The sequence below is a fragment of the Atractosteus spatula genome, chromosome 13, assembly GCF_055471065.1.
Source record: "Atractosteus spatula isolate fAtrSpa1 chromosome 13, fAtrSpa1.hap1, whole genome shotgun sequence".
Taxonomy (NCBI): Eukaryota; Metazoa; Chordata; class Actinopteri; order Semionotiformes; family Lepisosteidae; genus Atractosteus; species Atractosteus spatula.
The window spans coordinates 678,618-701,071 of NC_142718.1; the positions used below are offsets into that span (position 1 = coordinate 678,618).

General features: G+C 56.4%; 2 protein-coding genes across 2 annotated transcripts in view; both read right to left on the reverse strand.

The window, feature by feature from the left end:
* Window positions 1–5,777, reverse strand: LOC148821494 (uncharacterized). Its single transcript, XM_088930934.1, has 2 exons — window positions 4,350–5,777; window positions 1–4,305 (listed from the first exon to the last, which is right to left on the reverse strand). Exons 1-2 carry the CDS (start codon window positions 5,097–5,099, stop codon window positions 4,252–4,254), a joined length of 804 nt encoding a protein of 267 aa, XP_088787060.1. The 5' UTR covers window positions 5,100–5,777; the 3' UTR covers window positions 1–4,251.
* Window positions 5,778–6,231: 454 nt separating this feature from the next.
* grin2ba (glutamate receptor, ionotropic, N-methyl D-aspartate 2B, genome duplicate a) overlaps window positions 6,232–22,454 on the reverse strand; it is a gene marked incomplete at its 5' end in the record, with an annotated part of 44,199 nt that continues 27,976 nt past the window's right edge. The window contains 10 exons of the mRNA XM_088930744.1: window positions 6,232–8,556; window positions 9,886–10,124; window positions 10,580–10,767; window positions 11,959–12,119; window positions 12,405–12,634; window positions 13,120–13,245; window positions 13,715–13,868; window positions 17,466–17,637; window positions 17,911–18,119; window positions 21,399–21,513. Coding sequence (XP_088786870.1) covers window positions 6,265–8,556; window positions 9,886–10,124; window positions 10,580–10,767; window positions 11,959–12,119; window positions 12,405–12,634; window positions 13,120–13,245; window positions 13,715–13,868; window positions 17,466–17,637; window positions 17,911–18,119; window positions 21,399–21,513 — 3,886 coding nt within the window. The remainder of the gene's footprint in view (window positions 8,557–9,885; window positions 10,125–10,579; window positions 10,768–11,958; window positions 12,120–12,404; window positions 12,635–13,119; window positions 13,246–13,714; window positions 13,869–17,465; window positions 17,638–17,910; window positions 18,120–21,398; window positions 21,514–22,454) is intronic.

Consider the following 22,454-nt stretch of genomic DNA (forward strand, 5'->3'; position numbering starts at 1 on the left):
TTTTATTTTCAGTGTTTGAGTTTCTTTATTTTTTTTTTCCATTTTCTTTTTCGTAGAAAGTGACAGGAATTATTTTTTGTTGTTCAATAGAAAAGAGAATTTTCAATATATATATACAGAATCTGTACAGCTTGTCTGACTCGATGGGAAACAGACCCGAACTTCAAGTATTTACAGCGGAACAGCACATCACTGAAAGATCTCAACAGAAACCTCGAAAGAGTGGGCAAAGGAACAAACTGGAAATACAAAAGAACCCAAACAAAACGCAATCATCATTATTGTTCTTAAGATTATTGTCACTTAAAACTTCCATTCAGTTACAGCTTGTATTTTCAAAAAAACAGTATCATTAGTTTTATCATATTAATTATTTTAATTATTCAGGTTTATGTCTCTTTAAAACTCAACACAGCACAAAATTAATATTACCTGGTTTGGAATTATGTATATATAAGATTATATATTTTTCCTTTAAAAATTAATAAAATTAAAAAAGAAATCTTACCTACGGTTATTTACAAGTGAGTGAGGATCACATTAGAAGCTGACTGACGTTGTGAAATTCCAGCTGTATTTTTGAAGTGAAATCGTCCTCTTGGTCACTACTGTGGTGTGTTGTGCTCTGGACATGGTGCCCCAGAGAACACTGGAGACCTCAGCACGGCTCACCGCACCCCTCTGCAGGAGCCCCACGCTGTGTGTGCGCGTGGACATGGCATCGCAGGAGAAGGAGCAGACACAAGCCCTGGGACTGGTCAGGCGAGAACTAGCTCTCTGTACTCCACTGGTCACTCCCAGATAGTGGGTACTGGTCACTCAGCAGAAAGCACTGTGCTGCCTCAGCATTATAGCACTATAGAACAGTATTACCTATTATAGCACAGTATGATGTAGGGTACTGTATAAGAAATCACTGTGCTGTCTCACAGTACTATAGTACATTATACACAATACAGTGTGGTGCACAGTATCACCCATGAGAAATCACTGCGCTGTCTCAGTATCACAGTGCTGTAGTACAGTATTACAGCACAGTACACACACAGCACAGTATCACCCATCACTCAGTATCATTGTGCTGTAGTACAGTCTCACCCATCACTGTCAGTATCACAGTGCTGTAGTACAGTCTTACAGCACAGTATCACCCATGAGAACTCACTGCGCTGGCTCAGTATCACAGTGTCTCGCATTAGCAATCGATTTGTACCAGTCCTCTGCGTGTCCTGGATTATAATGAGTTGCTCCGCAGTGTCTATATATAGTGCAAGGCAGGGACACAGCCCTGGAGTGACCCTCCCCAGAGCAGGGCCAGTCTTGTACTGGACTCCATATAGACACCCAGCAGAGCCAAGCGCCTGTACAATCTCCTGCAGCACAGAATGAGGACAGATGGCGCTGAACCACCGCTGTCCAGTCTACCCCTGGCGTTGGCCCCCGTGTCCTGTTCGCGTGTTTTCCTTGCCCAGTTAGTGACGGACCCTGCTGGCACCTTCAGCAACATGCCTCTCTCCCACCACGGGCCTCAGAGCCCCGGTGCCAGGCCGGCCTCCAGGGGGCGATGCTTCACAGCAGGCCAAATAGCACCCCACCCCTCCTCCACCGGTGCCCCCCAGCCCTGCTCCTGGTCCACACGAGCCGCAGCAGCTCAAGAGCACGAACACAGCAACAAGCTACAGCCGCAAACCGCAAACCGAGCAAGAGTGACAGGCTCCCTGGAAACACGGCAAGAGCTTTATTCCTGAGCGGACACAGCCCTTAGAAAGTCACGATACGTTCCCAGAACAGACTTCCTGGGATTAGTAACTCATGAGCACTGACACCAGAGGAGATTTTGAGCAGAATGATGAACGAATGTGCATGAAATCGCATGAGGATTTAGTCAACTTTCAGCACCACAATGTCATTTCCTCTCCCCTGTTTAACTACAAGCACACCTCAACACAGACGCAGATCGTAATCAAGCCCAAAAATAGACATCGTCTAGAAAACACCAAACAATAGTAAAGAAGTATAGTCAGAATCAAAGAAGAACTATATATATGTATACTGCGTGTGGGGGTGGGGGGGCTCCTGGCCAGATCGCAGAGTTTGACACACATGAACCATAATCAGAGCAGAATCACACTCCCAGTGCACAGCAGCCTGATCCACTCCAGGTTTTAGAGCTGTGAATCAGACTCCTAGTGCACAGCAGTCTGATCCACTCCAGGGTTTACAGTGCTGTCAGTCAGACTCCCAGTGCGCAGCAGTCTGATCCACTCCAGGTGTGACAGTGCTGTCAGTCAGACTCCCAGTGCACAGCAGCCTGATCCACTCCAGGGTTTACAGTGCTGTCAGTCAGACTCCCAGTGCGCAGCAGTCTGATCCACTCTGGGTTTTAGTGCTGTGAATCAGACTCCCAGTGCACAGCTAGCTAAGTATTTCTTCTAAATTCGAGCTCTTCAAAAGATGTTTCTCCGTCTCCTTGCAGAGCGGTGTGCCGAGAGGAGGTGCCACCTCCTGTGTGTGCTCTAACTGTGCGGTCTGGTGACAGACTCTCTTCTTTTACCAACAATGAGGTGGTGCATACTCTATATATATATAACAGACTTTTTTTGCTTGTGACCATAAGTGCACGTGCAACGCACTTTAGGACAATACTGCACTCTTGGTGTGAACAGACAGTACACACTGGACACCTGGTGTAAACAGTACTCTGTACCTGTAAACAGTACACACTGCACACTTGCTGTAAACAGACAGTACACACTGCATACCAGGTGTGAACAGACAATACACACTGCACACGTTTTTGTAAACAGACAATACACACTGCACACCTGGTGTAAACAGACAGCACACCTGGTGTAAACAGTACACACTGCACACCTGGTGTAATCAAACAGTACACAATGCACACCTGATTTACACAGACAGTACACACTGCACACCAGGTGTGAACAGACAGTAAACACTACACAGCAGGTGTACATAGTAAAGTACACACTGCACACCTGGTGTAAACAGTATACACTGCACGCCTGTTGTACACAGACAGTACACACTGCACACCTGGCGTGAACAACCCTGTGCACACCAGGTGTGAACAGACAGTACACACTGCACACCTGGTGTGAACAGACAGCACACACTGCACATCAGGTGTGAACAACCCTGTGCACACCCTGCACACTTGGTGTGAACAGATAGCACACACTGCACACCAGGTGTGAACAACCCTGTGCGCACACACTCTGGAGCTGACAGCGAGTGTCCACTCTGAGCTGGACAGGGAGGTGCCAACAGGACACGAGTCTCAGCTGCCCTCTGCAGACAGACCAGCTCTGTGTGTCCACTGGCCTCTGACAGAGGTGTCACACACAGCCCCGCCTGGCCATGCTCCTGTGAACCCCCCCCACCCCCCTCCCCGGGCGGAGAGCAGCCTCCTGTCCCAGCACACGCGGCGTTCCGAAAAGCTCCGCTCCGGACCCGACAGGAGCCAGCGGCTCAGCGCCGGAGGAGTTCTGGATGCTGGCGAAGGCGGAATGAGACGCAGGCGGTCTGGTTCCGACCCCAGACTCTCGCGGAGCCTACGTGTAGCGATCGATAGAACACGAACCTCTTAAGATCGGTTTCTTCTACGTTTAAAACCTCAATACGAAAAAAATCATAAAATAATCAGAAGTAATAAAGGAATCATTAATTATTGTAATCAATTATTAAACACAGGAGTTAAAACCATTTTTTTATGTAATTACATTATATTTTTTGTCTTTTGATTTTTAAATTTTTTTAAATTTTGTTTTGTCTTGTAAGAAAACGTCATGAAAGGTACATCCGCACTGTCAGAAGCTATACAGGGAGATCTATGTACAGGGAGACCAGCAGCAGGAACGGGACTGGGGCTTTTGCTGGAATGGAATGGCTGCCTGTTAATCCGAGACCCAGGTCATCCTGAACACTGCTCAGCTCATTTAAAACAGCCTGGGGTTTCGCTTGCAAAAGTTCACTCTTGATTGTTTCGTGAGTTAGGTGCTGGCCTGGTACAGCGCACTCTGTAGAGTCCCCACAGGGGTCCCCAGCTGGCTCGAACCCCAGCCCCTGGAGCAGGCCACAGGCAGGGATTCGCCGGGCTGCTGGGCACGCTGAAGACTGAATGAAGAGACTCGAATTGCTGTTTTTAAATCCAGATTCTGACATTAAAGTGACATAGCAGGAAGTTTCCTGTGCCAGTATGCAGCACCCTGAGCCTGACACTCTGACACCCTAACCCTGACACTGACACTCTGGCACTGACACTCTGACACTGGCACCCTGAGCCTGACACTCTGGCACTCTGACACTCTGACACTGACACGCTGAGCCTGACACTCTGGCACTCTGACACTGACACGCTGAGCCTGACACTCTGACACTCTGGCACTCTGACACTCTGGCACTGGCACCCTGACACTGACACGCTGAGCCTGACACCCTGAGCCTGACACCCTGAGCCTGACACTCTGGCACTCTGGCACTGACACTCTGACACCCTGAGCCTGGCACTCTGACACACTGACACTGGCACCCTGACACTGACACGCTGAGCCTGACACCCTGACACTCTGGCACTCTGGCACTCTGACACCCTGAGCCTGACACTCTGACAGTCTGGCACTCTGACACCCTGACCCTGACACTCTGGCACTCTGGCACTCTGGCACTCTGACACCCTGAGCCTGACACGCTGACAGTCTGGCACTCTGACACCCTGAGCCTGACACTCTGGCACTCTGGAACTCTGACACCCTGAGCCTGACACTCTGACAGTCTGGCACTCTGACACCCTGAGCCTGACACTCTGGCACTCTGGAACTCTGACAGTCTGGCACTCTGACACCCTGAGCCTGACACTCTGGCACTCTGGAACTCTGACACCCTGAGCCTGACACTCTGACAGTCTGGCACTCTGACACCCTGAGCCTGACACTCTGGCACTCTGGAACTCTGACAGTCTGGCACTCTGACACCCTGAGCCTGACACTCTGACACTCTGGCAGTCTGACACTCTGACACTCTGGCAGTCTGAGCCTGGACTGGGGTGCCCCAGCAGGGTCGATCTCTGCACACTCCATTCTTTTTGCCTTTCAACAAACCAGCAAAACTGCCCCTGCCACGTCCTCACCCGACAGCGGCCCTGGCTCCCGCGATCAGTGACTCGGCGATTCGTACAAAAAGAACGAGAGAAGAAATGTCTAACTCGTAGTTCACTGGCTCGGAAAGCAGTGAGTGGCGTTATTTATTGATCTATTATCTTGTATTTTTACAAAATGCCAAACTGAGACAAACATAGTATTAGAATTGTTCTTATTCTAATTTTGAATAGCTAATTTAAAATATACCCTGTGATTTCACTTGAGAAAGTTCATTCTTGATTGTTTCGTTAGTTAGGTGCTGGCCTGGTACAGCTCAATCTGTAGAGTCTTCCTCTCCCTCCCCTCTCTCTCCTCTCTCCTCTCTCCCCTCTCCCCTCTCCCTCCCCTCTCTCTCCTCTCTCTCTCTTTCTTCCCTCTCTCCTCTCCTCTCTCTCTCCCCTCTCCTCTCTTTCTCCCCTCTCTCCTCTCCTCTCTCCCCTCTATCCTCTCCCCTCTCCCCTTTCTCCTCTCTCTCACTCCTCTCTCCTCTCTCTCCTCCCTCCCCTCTCTCTCCTCTCTTTCTCCCCTCTCTCCTCTCCTCTTCTCTCTCCCCTCTCCCCTCTCTCTGTCCCCTCTCTCTCCCCTCTCTCTCTCCTCTCTCTCCTCTCTCTCCCCTCTCTCTCGCCTCTCTCCCCTCTCTCTCCCCTCTCTCTCTCCTCTCTCTCTCCTCTCTCTCCCCTCTCTCCCCCCTCTCTCCTCTCTCTCCTCTCTCCCCTCTCTCCCTCCTCTCTCTCTCCTCTCTCTCCCCTCTCTCCCCCCTCTCTCCCCTCTCTCTCCTCTCTCCCCTCTCTCCCTCCTCTCTCTCCTCCCTCCCCTCTCTCTCCTCTCTTTCTCCCCTCTCTCCTCTCCTCTTCTCTCTCCCCTCTCCCCTCTCTCTGTCCCCTCTCTCTCCCCTCTCTCTCTCCTCTCTCTCCTCTCTCTCCCCTCTCTCTCCTCTCTCTCTCTCCTCTCTCCCCTCTCTCCCTCCTCTCTCTCTCCTCTCTCTCCCCTCTCTCCCCCCTCTCTCCCCTCTCTCCCCTCTCTCTCCTCTCTCTCTTCTCTCTCTCTCCTCTCTCTCTCTCCTCTCTCCCCTCTCTCCCTCCTCTCTCCCCCCTCTCCTCTCTCCTCACACGTCTGACTCGATGCTGGACAGTTTCTCGTACACGTGCCCGTTGCTGGAGCTGTTGAAGGGCCGCTGTGCCTGCGCTGCTGCGATCAGCTTGTTGTTGGGGCCACCGTGGTGGTTACCCAGAGGCCCCCCGCCCCCGCCGCCCCCCAGGCACAGCTCCTTGGGGAATCGGCCCCCCGGGGCCACGTTGGAGAGCACGCCGGCGGCGGCGGTGGCCGGGAGGAAGGAGGCAGCGCCCAGCGTGCCCGCTGCGCGGAAGTCCGGCCGCGCCGATTTCAGGAGCTGCTGCTGCTGCTGCTGCTGCTTCTTGAAGTAGTAGGACTTGGCGCCGTGCAGCAGGCACTGGTCGTCGCCGAAGGTGGGGATGAAGGGGTTCTGGTTGACCCGGTCCGGGTACAGGGACTTGCTGAGGGAGTACGCGCCGCCGCCCATCGAGCCGCCCCCGCCGCCGCCCGCAGAGCGCCGGTGCAGCTCGGCGCCCGCCCCGCCGCCGCGGAACAGCCCCGCGCCCCCCGCGCCCCCCGCGCCCCCCGCCCCCGAGCAGAAGGAGGGCCCGCCGGACTTGCCCCTGTCGCCCCCCGCGAAGAAGAAGGGCTCGGCGCCGGCGCCGTGCCTCTCGAAGAGGTGGGCGTAGGGGCTGGTGCCCTCCAGGAAGCGGTCCTTGTCCTTGAGGCTGACGCTGCGCGGCGGGGGCAGCAGGCCCAGCCCCCCAGCCAGGTCCTCCTTCTGCAGCTCCACGAAGGTGTCGTAGGAGTGCTGGCGGCGCAGCTGCTTCCCGCCGCCCGGCTTGCGGCCGCGCGCCGCCCCCGCGCCCCCCGCGCCCCCCGCGCCCGCGCCGCGGCCCCCCGCCAGCTCCAGCAGGGAGCTGTTGTCCTCGCTGATGTCGTACAGGTTCCCCGTCTTCTTGCAGGCCTCACAGCGGATGCAGGCCGCCGAGCTGGGGCGCCCCGAGCCCCCCCCGCCGCCGCTCCCAGAATTCCCACAGCCGCCCCCCGCGAAGCCCCCCACGCCCCCGCCGTGCAGCGCCAGCGGCTTGCCCCCCCCCCCTCCTCCGCCGGGGCAGTTGCGACACTCCCAGTCGCCCCCCGCCAGCCCCACGCCACTCTTCTCCCAGCAGGCCTGCGGCGCCGCGCCCGGACCGCCGGCGGGCCCGCCCCCCCCGGCCCCCGGCCCGGCCCCCCCCGCCTTGCAGTCCGCCTTCTTCTTGCCCTTGAGGAAGTCCTCCACCGGCACCAGGCTGGTGCAGTTGCCGCCGGCGCCCCCGCCGGGCCCGGGCCCTGGCCCGTCCGTCAGGTCCACGTGCTCCCACTGCGGCACGCCCTCCTTGGGCCGGAACTGGTCCAGGTAGAAGTCGCGCAGGCCCTCCTTGTCCCGCAGGAAGTAGGAGGAGCAGTTGGCGCGCTTGCGGTCGGCGGGCGGCGAGGCGGCGCGGCGCGGGTGGTGCTGGTGCAGGTGCGGCCGGCGCCGGAAGCCCAGCTCGATCTCGTCCAGCTCGCGGCGCGACTTGGCCGAGGCCGGCCGCTTCTTCAGGCTGTCGCGGTACTGCTTGCGCCGCTTGGCGTTGCCCTCCAGGTTGCCGTAGGTGACGGTGTGCGTGGAGATGTCGGACACGTCGGAGCGGATGTTGCCGTCCTCGGGGCAGTAGCGCTCGTGCGGCGAGCCGGCGCCGGCGATGAAGCCCGAGCTGGCCGAGGCGCCGCCCTTGAAGGAGAACTTGCCGTAGAGCTCGGCCAGGCCCGGCTGGAAGCCCGGTGGTGCCGGCTGGCCGCCCACCAGCTCGAACTTGTTGGCGCGGTGCGTGAGCGGGGCGCGCGGCTGGGTGGTGAAGATGGGCGCCACGCCGCCGCCCAGGCTGTCGCAGTCGTACAGCGGCCCGTCCAGCGAGCTGGCGCTGCCCAGGCTGTGCGGGCGCGTGGGCAGGCCGTGGTGGTGCAGGTAGTGGTCCTGGTACAGGTTGCTGTCCTTCAGGTGCAGGTTGCCGAACGTCCGCTCCACCTCGCTGATGTAGTCGCTGAACATGTTGTCCTCGGGCAGGTAGGGCGGCTTGCAGTCCGAGTGGCCCGCGAAGCTGCGCCGGTGCTCCGAGATGTCGTAGACGGAGGACTCCCGGCGGATGAAGTCCAGCGCGCTGTGCGGAGAGCCGTTCACGCCCGACAGGCTGGCCATGTTCTTGGCCGTGCGCAGCAGCCGCAGGATGTTGGAGTGCGTGTTGTTCATGGTGGCCGAGGGGGAGTTCAGGGCCGACTTGCTGTCCTCAATCTGCACACCGTGGATACAGCTGTAGATACCCTGAACACACAGAGAGAGAGGGGTTAACACACACACTCCTCCTGAGCACTACTGTACACTGACACTGCACTGAGAGAGAGAGGGGTTAATACACACTCCTCCTGCACACTACTGTACACTGACACTGCACTGAGAGAGAGAGGGGTTAATACACACACTCCTCCTGCACACTCCTGTACACTGACACTGCACTGAGAGAGAGAGGGGTTAATACACACACTCCTCCTGCACACTACTGTACACTGACACGGCACTGAGAGAGAGAGGGGTTAATACACACACTCCTCCTGCACACTACTGTACACTGACACTGCACTGAGAGAGAGAGGGGTTAATACACACACTCCTCCTGCACACTACTGTACACTGACACTGCACTGAGAGAGAGAGAGGGGTTAATACACACACTCCTCCTGCACACTACTGTACACTGACACTGCACTGAGAGAGAGAGGGGTTAATACACACACTCCTCCTGCACACTACTGTACACTGACACTGCACTGAGAGAGAGAGAGGGGTTAATACACACACTCCTCCTGCACACTACTGTTCACTGACACTGCACTGAGAGAGGGGTTAATACACACACTCCTCCTGCACACTACTGTACACTGACACTGCACTGAGAGAGAGAGGGGCTAATACATAGCAATTGTGCAGTATGAGTGCAGTAAGAGTGCAGTAATTGTGCAGTAAGAGCACAGTAAGAATGCAGTAATTGTGCAGTAAGAGTGCAGTAATTGTGCAGTAAGAACGCAGTAAGAGTGCAGTAAGAGCTCAGAAATTGTGCAGTAAGAGTGCAGTAAGAGCGCAGTAAGAGTGCAGTAATTGTGCAGTAAGAGCGCAGTAAGAGCTCAGTAATTGTGCAGTAAGAGAGCAGTAAGAGCGCAGTAAGAGTGCAGTAAGAGCACAGTAAGAGCGCAGTAAGAGCTCAGTAATTGTGCAGTAATTGCGCAGTAAGAGCGCAGTAAGAGTGCAGTAATTGTGCAGTAAGAGCGCAGTAAGAGCTCAGTAATTGTGCAGTAAGAGAGCAGTAAGAGCGCAGTAAGAGTGCAGTAAGAGCACAGTAAGAGCGCAGTAAGAGCTCAGTAATTGTGCAGTAATTGCGCAGTAAGAGTGTAGTAAGAACTCAGTAATTGTGCAGTAAGAGCGCAGTAATTGTGCAGTAAGAGCACAGTAAGAGCGCAGTAAGAGCTCAGTAAGAGCTCAGTAATTGTGCAATAAGAGTGCAGTAATTGTGCAGTAAGAGCGCAGTAAGAGTGCAGTAAGAGCTCAGTAATTGTGCAGTAAGAGCACAGTAAGAGCGCAGTAATTGGCGCCTCTCACCCTGCTGATGGAGAACACCATGCCCGGCTTGCCCGAGCACACGCCAATGAAGCAGTGGCGCAGCTGCCAGTAGAAGAGGTGCTCGCAGATGAAGGTGATGAGGCTCAGCGCCATGGCCGCGCCCAGCATGTAGAAGACTCCCGCCATGTTGTCAATGTCCAGCTGGCTGCTCATCACCTCGTTCTTCTCGTTGTGACAGATCCCTGTCAGCCACAGAGCCTCCAGCTCCTCCATCTCCCCTGAGGGCAGGGAGGAGAGAGACAGGGGCACAGGGTGGGGAGAGAGGAGAGAGGGGAGAGGAGAGAGGAGGGAAGAGGAGATAGGGGAGAGGAGAGGAGATAGGGGAGACAGGAGAAAGAAAGAGAGGAGAGAGAGAGGAGGGGAGAGAGGAGAGAGGAGAGAGGAGAGAGGGGAGAGGGGAGAGGGGAGAGGGGGGAGGGGACAGGGGAGAGGAGAGAGAGGAGACAGGAGAAGGAAAGAGAGCAGAGAGAGAGGAGAGAAGAGAGGAGACAGGGGAGAGGAGAGGAGAGAGAGGAGACAGGGGAAGGAAAGAGAGGAGAGAGAGAGGACAAGCTGGTTGAGAGGAGGGAATGTCAGCGCTAGCCTACATACCTGGGACGAGTGCTAACCTACATACAGGTCTGGCAGCGTTAACCTATATAGAGCTGCGAGTGGCAGCCGCCCCCGGCCTCACCGTCTCCGAAGAGCTGCAGGATGGCCAGGTCCACCTGCCTCTTCCAGCCCGAGTCCTTCTGGATGGCGATGCCGTAGCCGGTGGAGGCGAAGACCTTCCCGCTGCCGATGGTCACCAGCTTGCAGCCCTCGTCCCGGCCGGCCATGTAGTTCAGCACCGCCGCGTCATAGATGAAGGCGTCCAGCTTCCTGCAGGGGGCAGCGCAGACACGCGGCGTGGTTAGTGCCCCCGCCAACGGCCGCAGCCCTCAAGCTGCCATACTGACCGTGACAACGGCCACCAGCTCCAGTTCTGAGCTCCTGAGCTCCTGAGCTCCTGAGCTCTGCCTGTGTCAGACAGGACTGGACAGTGTGTGTAGGACAGGACTGGGCAGTGTGTGTACGACAGGACTGGGCAGTGTGTGTGTATATAGGACAGGACTGGGCAGTGTGTGTGTAGGACAGGACTGGGCAGTGTGTGTATATAGGACAGGACTGGGCAGTGTGTGTACGACAGGACTGGGCAGTGTGTGTGTATATAGGACAGGACTGGGCAGTGTGTGAGTGTGTGTAGGACAGGACTGGGCAGTGTGTGTGCGACAGGACTGGGCAGTGTGTGTGTGTATAGGACAGGACTGGGCAGTGTGTGTGAATAGGACAGGACTGGGCAGTGTGTGTGAGTAGGACAGGACTGGGCAGTGTGTGTGTCTATAGGACAGGACTGGGCAGTGTGTGTGTATATAGGACAGGACTGGGCAGTGTGTGTGTGTGTATAGGACAGGACTGGGCAGTGTGTGTGTCTATAGGACAGGACTGGGCAGTGTGTGTGTGTGTATAGGACAGGACTGGGCAGTGTGTGTGTCTATAGGACAGGACTGGGCAGTGTGTGTGTATATAGGACAGGACTGGGCAGTGTGTGTGTGTATAGGACAGGACTGGGCAGTGTGTGTGTATATAGGACAGGACTGGGCAGTGTGTGTGTGTGTATAGGACAGGACTGGGCAGTGTGTGTGTCTATAGGACAGGACTGGGCAGTGTGTGTGTATATAGGACAGGACTGGGCAGTGTGTGTGTGTATAGGACAGGACTGGGCAGTGTGTGTGAATAGGACAGGACTGGGCAGTGTGTGTGTGTGTATAGGACAGGACTGGGCAGTGTGTGTGTGTATAGGACAGGACTGGGCAGTGTGTGTGAATAGGACAGGACTGGGCAGTGTGTGTGAATAGGACAGGACTGGGCAGTGTGTGTGTATATAGGACAGGACTGGGCAGTGTGTGTGTGTATAGGACAGGACTGGGCAGTGTGTGTGAATAGGACAGGACTGGGCAGTGTGTGTGTATATAGGACAGGACTGGGCAGTGTGTGTGTGTGTATAGGACAGGACTGGGCAGGAGTACAGACCCAGTCTTGAGGCTGTGCAGGGCCTCGTCCACGTTCTTCTGGTTGTATTTCACCATGTAGGTGTGCATCTCCAGGTAGTTGTTGCGAATGTTCCTCTCTGTGCTGCCATTGGGAACGGTCCCGAACCGGAATGGGGGGGAGAAGTCATTGGGTCTCTGGAACTGGAATAAGAGGGGGGTGAGAGAGAGGATTAGAGGGAGACACCAAGATGACAGACAAAGAAAGACAGGCAGAGATACAGACAGGCACTGAGACAGACACAGGAGTGAGGACAGACAGACGCAGGAGTGAGGACAGACAGACGCAGGAGTGAGGACAGACAGGCAGACACTCAGACAGACGCAGGAGTGAGGACAGACAGGCAGACACTCAGACAGACGCAGGAGTGAGGACAGACAGGCAGACACTCAGACAGACGCAGGAGTGGGGTGCAGCCAGACAGGTACCTTCTTGTCGCTAAGCCCAGACACCTGGTCCACATACTCCTCCTGGATCATGAAGGCGGCCAGGTTGGCAGTGTAGCTGGCCAGGAAGATGACAGCGAAGAAGGCCCAGACCGACACCATGATCTTGCTGGTGGTGCCCTTGGGGTTCTGCACGGGCACAGAGTTATTGAAGACCAGGCCCCACAGCAGCCAGATGGCCTTCCCAATGGTGAACGAGGGCCCACCGGGCTCTGAGGGGAGAGAGGGAGTGTTTCAGCTGACTGTATCAGTGTGTATCAGTGTGCACACATCATCGGTGTGTATCAGTGCGCACACATCATCAGTGTGTATCAGTGTGCACACAAGTGTGTATCAGTGTGCACACATCAGTGTGTATTATAGTGCCCACAACAGTGTGTATCAGTGTGCACACCTCAGTGTGTATCAGTGTGCACACATCATCAGTGTGTATCAGTGTGCACATCAGTGTGTATTATAGTGCACACATCAGTGTGTATCAGTGTGCACACAAGTGTGTATCAGTGTGCACACCTCAGTGTGTATCAGTGTGCACTCATCATCAGTGTGTAACAGTGTGCACACATCATCAGTGTGTATCACAGTGTACACATCAGTGTGTATCAGTGTGCACACCTCAGTGTGTATTATAGTGCACTCATCAGTGTGTGAATCACAGTGCTCATCAGTGTGCAGTAGTGTATATCAGGACACTCACCTCTTCCGTCTGCCAGGCAGCGGTTGTAGCCTACAGGGCTGAAATACTCAAAGACGAAGACAGCCACCGCAGACACTATCAGCAACATCACAAACATCATCACCCAGACATCCGCACTGAAGGGCTCTAAGAGAGAGAGAGAGAGGGGTTAATACAGACACCCTGACTGGACACTCCAGTACATGAACACTGCACTGAGAGAGAGAGGGGTTCATACAGACACACTGACTGGACACTCCAGTACATTAACACTGCACTGAGAGAGAGAGGGGTTAATACAGACACACTGACTGGACACTCCAGTACATGAACACTGCACTGAGAGAGAGGGGTTAATACAGACACACTGACTGGACACCCCAGTACATTAACACTGCACTGAGAGAGAGAGGGGTTAATACACACACACTGACTGGACACTCCAGTACATGAACACTGCACTGAGAGAGAGAGGGGTTAATACACACACACTGACTGGACACTCCAGTATATGAGGAGGAAGACAGGAAACACAGGCCAAGGGTGACCTGGGAGTTTAGTGGGAGAGAGAGATGAAGGGCAGGACAGAGGAAGAGAGGAGAGACAGATCCCTCACCCAGGAAGGCAGAGGGTGAGACGGTGCCGTTGCTACGGGAGACCATGACACTGATGCCCGTCTCAATGAATGGCACGGAGAAGTCGATGACCTCTGACCTCTCCTCATTGATGGTCAGGGAGCCCACCGCCATGTGCGCATTTTTCAGCACCACCTAGAGAGGCAGAGAGAGACATGCGTTTGTCGTGATTCGGCTCACAGACACCGCGGTCAGAGATCAGGGCTGTCAGGGGAGGACAGGCAGCGCGGCGCCCCCTGTGGCTGTGCTTGGTGTGTGCAGGGCGGGGCGGCGCTGGCGGAGAGGGATCTGAGGGCCGGCTGTGGAGAAAAGTGGGGCGCAGAGGGGGTCAGGATTGAAATAGCTTGTCCCCCCGCTCTGTGAGAGAGAGAAGGATGTGTCTCCTCCTCTCTGTGCGTCTCTGTCAGGTGCTCTGGGGAGCAGAGGTGCAGAACAGGAATATTTATACCTGGGCCCTGCAGCAGCACGAAACTGGAGCAGCTGTCTGGCAGCGACTCGTGTCTCCTCTCCCTCTCCAGCGGGACGGGGCTCGTGTCTCCTCTTCCTCCTCCAGCTCCAGGACTCGTGTCTCCTCTTCCTCCTCCAGCGCCAGGACTCGTGTCTCCTCTCCCTCTCCAGCACCAGGACTCGTGTCTCCTCTCCCTCTCCAGCGGGACGGGGCTCGTGTCTCCTCTTCCTCCTCCAGCTCCAGGACTCGTGTCTCCTCTCCCTCTCCAGCGGGACGGGGCTCGTGTCTCCTCTCCCTCCTCCAGCGCCAGGACTCGTGTCTCCTCTCCCTCTCCAGCGGGACGGGGCTCGTGTCTCCTCTCCCTCCTCCAGCGCCAGGACTCGTGTCTCCTCTCCCTCCTCCAGCGCCAGGACTCGTGTCTCCTCTCCCTCCTCCAGCGGGACGGGGCTCGTGTCTCCTCTCCCTCCTACAGCTCCAGGACTTGTGTCTCCTCTTCCTCCTCCAGCGCCAGGACTCGTGTCTCCTCTCCCTCCTCCAGCGGGACGGGGCTCGTGTCTCCTCTCCCTCCTACAGCTCCAGGACTCGTGTCTCCTCTTCCTCCTCCAGCGCCAGGACTCGTGTCTCCTCTCCCTCTCCAGCACCAGGACTCGTGTCTCCTCTCCCTCTCCAGCGGGACGGGGCTCGTGTCTCCTCTTCCTCCTCCAGCTCCAGGACTCGTGTCTCCTCTCCCTCTCCAGCGGGACGGGGCTCGTGTCTCCTCTTCCTCCTCCAGCTCCAGGACTCGTGTCTCCTCTCCCTCCTCCAGCGCCAGGACTCGTGTCTCCTCTCCCTCTCCAGCGGGACGGGGCTCGTGTCTCCTCTCCCTCCTACAGCTCCAGGACTCGTGTCTCCTCTTCCTCCTCCAGCACCAGGACTCGTGTCTCCTCTCCCTCTCCAGCGGGACAGGGTTCGTGTCTCCTCTCCCTCCTCCAGCTCCAGGACTCGTGTCTCCTCTCCCTCTCCAGCGGGACAGGGCTCGTGTCTCCTCTCCCTCTCCAGCTTCAGGACTCGTGTCTCCTCTCCCTCCTCCAGATCCAGGACTCGTGTCTCCTCTCCCTCCTCCAGATCCAGGACTCGTGTCTCCTCTCCCTCTCCAGCTCCAGGACTCGTGTCTCCTCTCCCTCCTCCAGCACCAGGACTCGTGTCTCCTCTTCCTCTCCAGCTTCAGGGCTCGTGTCTCCTCTCCCTCCTCCAGCTCCAGGACTCATGCCTCCTCTCCCTCTCCAGCTCCAGGACTCGTGTCTCCTCTCCCTCTCCAGCTCCAGGACTCGTGTCTCCTCTCCCTCCTCCAGCCCCAGGACTCGTGTCTCCTCTCCCTCCTCCAGATCCAGGACTCGTGTCTCCTCTCCCTCTCCAGCTCCAGGACTCGTGTCTCCTCTCCCTCCTCCAGCACCAGGACTCGTGTCTCCTCTTCCTCTCCAGCTTCAGGGCTCGTGTCTCCTCTCCCTCCTCCAGCTCCAGGACTCATGCCTCCTCTTCCTCCTCCAGCACCAGGACTCGTGTCTCCTCTCCCTCTCCAGCGGGACAGGGTTCGTGTCTCCTCTCCCTCCTCCAGCTCCAGGACTCGTGTCTCCTCTCCCTCTCCAGCGGGACAGGGCTCGTGTCTCCTCTCCCTCTCCAGCTCCAGGACTCGTGTCTCCTCTCCCTCCTCCAGCCCCAGGACTCGTGTCTCCTCTCCCTCCTCCAGATCCAGGACTCGTGTCTCCTCTCCCTCTCCAGCTCCAGGACTCGTGTCTCCTCTCCCTCCTCCAGCACCAGGACTCGTGTCTCCTCTTCCTCTCCAGCTTCAGGGCTCGTGTCTCCTCTCCCTCCTCCAGCTCCAGGACTCATGCCTCCTCTCCCTTTCCAGCTCCAGGACTCGTGTCTCCTCTCCCTCTCCAGCTCCAGGACTCATGTCTCCTCTCCCTCCTCCAGCACCAGGACTCGTGTCTCCTCTTCCTCTCCAGCTTCAGGGCTCGTGTCTCCTCTCCCTCCTCCAGCTCCAGGACTCATGCCTCCTCTGCCTCTCCAGCTCCAGGACTCGTGTCTCCTCTCCCTCCTCCAGCACCAGAACTTGTGTCTCCTCTCCCTCTCAAGCTCCAGGACTCGTGTCTCCTCTCCCTCTCAAGCTCCAGGACTCATGTCTCCTCTCCCTCCTCCAGCACCAGGACTCGTGTCTCCTCTCCCTCCTCCAGCACCAGGACTCGTGTCTCCTCTCCCTCCTCCAGATCCAGGACTCGTGTCTCCTCTCCCTCCTCCAGCTCCAGGACTTGTGTCTCCTCTCCCTCTCAAGCTCCAGGACTCGTGTCTCCTCTCCCTCTCAAGCTCCAGGACTCGTGTCTCCTCTCCCTCCTCCAGCACCAGGACTTGTGTCTCCTCTCCCTCTCCAGCTCCAGGACTCGTGTCTCCTCTCCCTCCTCCAGCTCCAGGACTTGTGTCTCCTCTCCCTCCTCCAGCACCAGGACTTGTGTCTCCTCTCCCTCTCCAGCTCCAGGACTCGTGTCTCCTCTCCCTCCTCCAGCACCAGGACTCGTGTCTCCTCTCCCTCCTCCAGATCCAGGACTCGTGTCTCCTCTCCCTCCTCCAGCTCCAGGACTTGTGTCTCCTCTCCCTCTCCAGCTCCAGGACTCCTGTTTCCTCTCCTTCCTCCAGCGGGACGGGGCTCGTGTCTCCTCTTCCTCTCCAGCTCCAGGACTCGTGTCTCCTCTCCCTCTCCCTCACCAGGACTCGTGTCTCCTCTCCCTCCTCCAGATCCAGGACTCGTGTCTCCTCTCCCTCTCCAGCTCCAGGACTTGTGTCTCCTCTCCCTCCTCCAGCACCAGGACTCGTGTCTCCTCTCCCTCTCCAGCGCCAGGACTCGTGTCTCCTCTCCCTCTCCAGTTCCAGGACTCGTGTCTTCTCTCCCTCTCCAGCTCCAGGACTCGTGTCTCCTCTCCCTCTCCAGCTCCAGGACTCGTGTCTCCTCTCCCTCTCCAGTTCCAGGACTCGTGTCTTCTCTCCCTCTCCAGCTCCAGGACTCGTGTCTCCTCTCCCTCTCCAGCTCCAGGACTCGTGTCTCCTCTCCTCTCAGACCCAGGGCCCAGTGCGCCGCCGGCCGCTGACCGGTGCCCCTGGGCGCTCTGCTGTGGACCGGCCAGGCTGACCAGGCCAGTTCGCGAGGCAGTAACCCCCCAGTCGAACACACAGAAGGCTGGATGTGAGTGTGACTGCCCCGGCTCTCGGCCCCGGGCCGGGCGTCGCCCTGGAGACGGGCCGCGCTCACTCACCTCTCCCACCATGCCGTTCCAGGTGCCGTTGATCTTCTTGCCGTGCTTGCCGTTGGTCACCAGGTAGAGGTCGTAGGTGAACTTGACGGACTTGGCGATCTTCTTGAGGATGTCGATGCAGAAGCCCTTACAGCAGCGCTTGATGTAGATGCCACTCTCTCCCGTCTGGTTACTGAGGGAGAGGAGGGAGAGAGGAGGTCAGGGCAGGAGGCGGGAGGAGGGAGAGAGGAGGTCAGGGCAGGAGACGGGAGGAGGGAGAGAGGAGGTCAGGGCAGGAGACGGGAGGAGGGAGAGAGGAGGTCAGGGCAGGAGGCGGGAGGAGGGAGAGAGGAGGTCAGGGCAGGAGGCGGGAGGAGGGAGAGAGGAGGTCAGGGCAGGAGACGGGAGGAGAGGAGAGGAGGTGTATAAGAGGGTCTCTAGCAGAGGCAGCAGAGGCGTTGCTCACATGTGCTTGAGCTGCTTTCGGCAGGGCACTGTGTTCCTCATGCAGGTGCCACTCAGGGGGTCCACGTCCTCCACGATGACGAAGGGCGCCTCCTCCAGAGTGACGATGGACAGGTGGTCATCCTCTCGCTCCTCCGCGTCGGAGTACAGCTCGAACCGCGGCCACACATGATACTTCATCGAGAGCGTACCGTTCTCCCACTTCCCCACCTGAGAGAGAGAGAGGGGGGTTCATACAGACACACTGACTGGACACTCCAGTACATTAACACTGCACTGAGAGAGAGGGGTTCATACAGACACACTGACTGGACACTCCAGTACATTAACACTGCACTGAGAGAGAGGGGTTAATACAGACACACTGACTGGACACTCCAGTACATTAACACTGCACTGAGAGAGAGGGGGGTTCATACACACACACTGACTGGACACTCCAGTACATGAACACTGCACTGAGAGAGAGGGGGTATCATACAGACACACTGACTGGACACTCCAGTACATTAACACTGCACTGAGAGAGAGGGGTTAATACAGACACACTGACTGGACACTCCAGTACATTAACACCGCACTGAGAGAGAGAGGGGTTAATACACACACACTGACTGGACACTCCAGTACATTAACACTGCACTGAGAGAGAGAGGGGTTCATACAGACACACTGACTGGACACTCCAGTACATTAACACTGCACTGAGAGAGAGAGGGGTTAATACAGACACACTGACTGGACATTCCAGTACATTAACACTGCACTGAGAGAGAGAGAGGGGTTAATACAGACACACTGACTGGACACTCCAGTACATTAACACTACACTGAGAGAGAGAGGGGTTAATACAGACACACTGACTGGACACTCCAGTACATTAACACTGCACTGAGAGAGAGGGGTTAATACAGACACACTGACTGGACACTCCAGTACATTAACACTGCACTGAGAGAGAGGGGTTAATACAGACACACTGACTGGACACTCCAGTACATTAACACTGCACTGAGAGAGAGAGGGGTTAATACAGACACACTGACTGGACACTCCAGTACATTAACACTGCACTGAGAGAGAGGGGTTAATACAGACACACTGACTGGACACTCCAGTACATTAACACTGCACTGAGAGAGAGAGGGGTTCATACACACACACTGACTGGACACTCCAATACATGAACACTGCACTGAGAGAGAGAGGGGTTAATACAGACACACTGACTGGACACTCCAGTACATTAACACTGCACTGAGAGAGAGAGGGGTTCATACAGACACACTGACTGGACACTCCAGTACATGAACACTGCACTGAGAGAGAGAGGGGTTAATACACACACTGACTGGACACTCCAGTACATGAACACTGCACTGAGAGAGAGAGGGGTTAATACAGACACACTGACTGGACACTCCAGTACATGAACACTGCACTGAGAGAGAGAGGGGTTAATACAGACACACTGACTGGACACTCCAGTACATTAACACTGCACTGAGAGAGAGGGGTTAATACAGACACACTGACTGGACACTCCAGTACATTAACACTGCACTGAGAGAGAGAGGGGTTAATACACACACACTGACTGGACACTCCAGTACATGAACACTGCACTGAGAGAGAGAGGGGTTAATACACACACTGACTGGACACTCCAGTACATGAACACTGCACTGAGAGAGAGAGGGGTTAATACAGACACACTGACTGGACACCCCAGTACATGAACACTGCACTGAGAGAGAGAGAGGGGTTAATACAGACACTGACTGACTGGACACTCCAGGACACTGCAATGTGATAGAAGGAAAGAGAGGTTCTCATTAAAACCCAAGCAGTGGCCCAAGCTAGATGTTAGGGAAGGAATAAAACATGAGAGAGAAAGAAAGTCACCTTGCACTTTGTAATGAAAGGAGAGAACAGAATACAGATTGAGAGAGAGAGACAACACCTTCTGCACCCCGCAGCATAAATCTACTACTGATCGTCTGTGTCAGGCCCTGCTGGGTCGACTCGAGGTCCGGACTGCACAAAGCACAGGGCTGCCATGCTAGTGTCCCCTCTGGCGTCCTGTGTAGTACCGTGACGCCCCGCTGTCCCGCGGCACTGAGCTGTGCTCCAGACGGAAGCTCACGGCTCTGTGGAACTCGGTTCGGTCTCCGGAAGCGCACGGGCAGAGCCCGCGGGGGCCGGGGGTCTGGGCGGGTTCTGTGCAGTGGGGCACGGGCCCAGCTGATGGCGGCTGCTCTGTGCATTCGGAGAGGCGGGGGGATCCTTCAGCAGACAGGCCTGGCGGGCCGCTCTGGTGCAGCTCCAGCCCTGCGGGGGGTGCCGACGGCCCAGGCCGGCCCTCACACTCACAGCTCTGCCCTGGACACTCACCTCTGCCCTGGACACTCACCCTGCTGCCCTGGACACTCACCTCTGCCCTGGACACTCACCCTGCTGCCCTGGACACTCACAGCTCTGCCCTGGACACTCACCTCTGCCCTGGACACTCACCCTGCTGCCCTGGACACTCACCTCTGCCCTGGACACTCACCCTGCTGCCCTGGACACTCACCCTGCTGCCCTGGACACTCACCTCTGCCCTGGACACTCACCCTGCTGCCCTGGACACTCACAGCTCTGCCCTGGACACTCACCTCTGCCCTGGACACTCACCCTGCTGCCCTGGACACTCACCTCTGCCCTGGACACTCACCCTGCTGCCCTGAACACTCACCTCTGCCCTGGACACTCACCCTGCTGCCCTGGACACTCACCCTGCTGCCCTGGACACTCACCTCTGCCCTGGACACTCACCCTGCTGCCCTGAACACTCACCTCTGCCCTGGACACTCACCCTGCTGCCCTGGACACTCACCTCTGCCCTGGACACTCACCCTGCTGCCCTGAACACTCACCTCTGCCCTGGACACTCACCCTGCTGCCCTGGACACTCACCCTGCTGCCCTGAACACTCACCTCTGCCCTGGACACTCACCCTGCTGCCCTGGACACTCACCCTGCTGCCCTGAACACTCACCCTGCTGCCCTGAACACTCACCCTGCTGCCCTGGACACTCACCCTGCTGCCCTGAACACTCACCCTGCTGCCCTGAACACTCACCTCTGCCCTGGACACTCACCCTGCTGCCCTGGACACTCACCCTGCTGCCCTGAACACAACACAACTGCCCTGATCACACACCCTTCAGGCCTGAACACTCACCCTGCTGCCCTGAACACTCACCCTGCTGCCCTGAACACTTACCCTACTGTCCTGATCACACATCCTGCAGGGATGAGCACTCACCCTGCTGCCCTGAACACAACGCTACTGCCCTGAACCCTCACCCTACTGCCCTGAACACAGCGCTACTGCCCTGAACCCTCAGCCTGCAGACGGCGCGCCAGCACGGTTTCTTCACTGCGCAGCCCTGAGAGGGAAGCGTGCTGCTCAGGTGCTGTATTCTGAGTGGCCGAGCACTCACCCTGTCCCACTGCCTCTCCTTGTCCAGCAGGATGATGACCAGCTTGGGGTGCATCTGGTAGCCATCTTCACTGAACGACAGGTTCCGGCCTTCAAACGTCACGTTCATCAGGTACCTGCGGCCAGAGAGCAGGAGGGGTGACACAGCTGGACAGTGGGGTGTGCTGGTCAGAGCTGGACAGTGGGGTGTGCTGGTCAGAGCTGGACAGTGAGCTCTGTGGCTGGTCAGAGCTGGACAGTGGTGTGTGGCTGGTCAGAGCTGGACAGTGAGCTGTGTGGCTGGTCAGAGCTGGACAGTGGTGTATGGCTGGTCAGAGCTGGACAGTGAGCTGTGTGGCTGGTCAGAGTTGGACAGTGAGCTCTGTGGCTGGTCAGAGCTGGACAGTGGTGTGTGGCTGGTCAGAGCTGGACAGTGGGGTGTGCTGGTCAGAGCTGGACAGTGAGCTGTGTGGCTGGTCAGAGCTGGACAGTGGTGTGTGGCTGGTCAGAGCTGGACAGTGAGCTGTATGGTTGGTCAGAGCTGGACAGTGAGCTGTGTTATATCCGTGTTGTGCAGTTTGTTGGGACAGTGTTATGCACTGTGTGTGTGACCAGTGCTCGAGACTCTGCTGTTTGCTGTCAGGTGAACTCACATCAGCCCAGTTATCTGTGGGCTGTAGTTTCCATGGTAACACTGTTACTCAAACAAAATAATACACTGTACGTCAGATGGAATTAACTGTCTCGTGACCACAATAAATAAAAACACACCAGTAGAAATAATAAAATAACTATGGTCCAGCACAGTGTATTGTAGTGCAGTACAGAGGACTGTAGTACAGTCAGTACAGATGACTGCAGTACAATCAGTACAGAGGACTGTAGTACAGTCAGTACAGAGGACTGTAGACACACAGTGTATTGTGGTGCAGTACAGAGGACTTCATCAATTTCCCTACGGGATTAATAAAGTATTATCTATCTATCTAGTACAGTCAGTACAGAGGACTGCAGTACAATCAGTACAGAGGACTGTAGACACACAGTGTATTGTAGTGCAGTACAGAGGACTGTAGTA

Bases quoted from the DNA above. Each gene is read 5' to 3' on its own strand.
- LOC148821494 (XM_088930934.1), bottom strand. From the start codon at position 5,099: ATGGAGTGTGCAGAGATCGACCCTGCTGGGGCACCCCAGTCCAGGCTC. The intron at 4,306-4,349 runs GCTCAGCGTGTC...CCAGAGTGTCAG, and splicing joins TCAGAGTGCCAGAGTGTCAG to GCTCAGGGTGCCAGTGTCAG.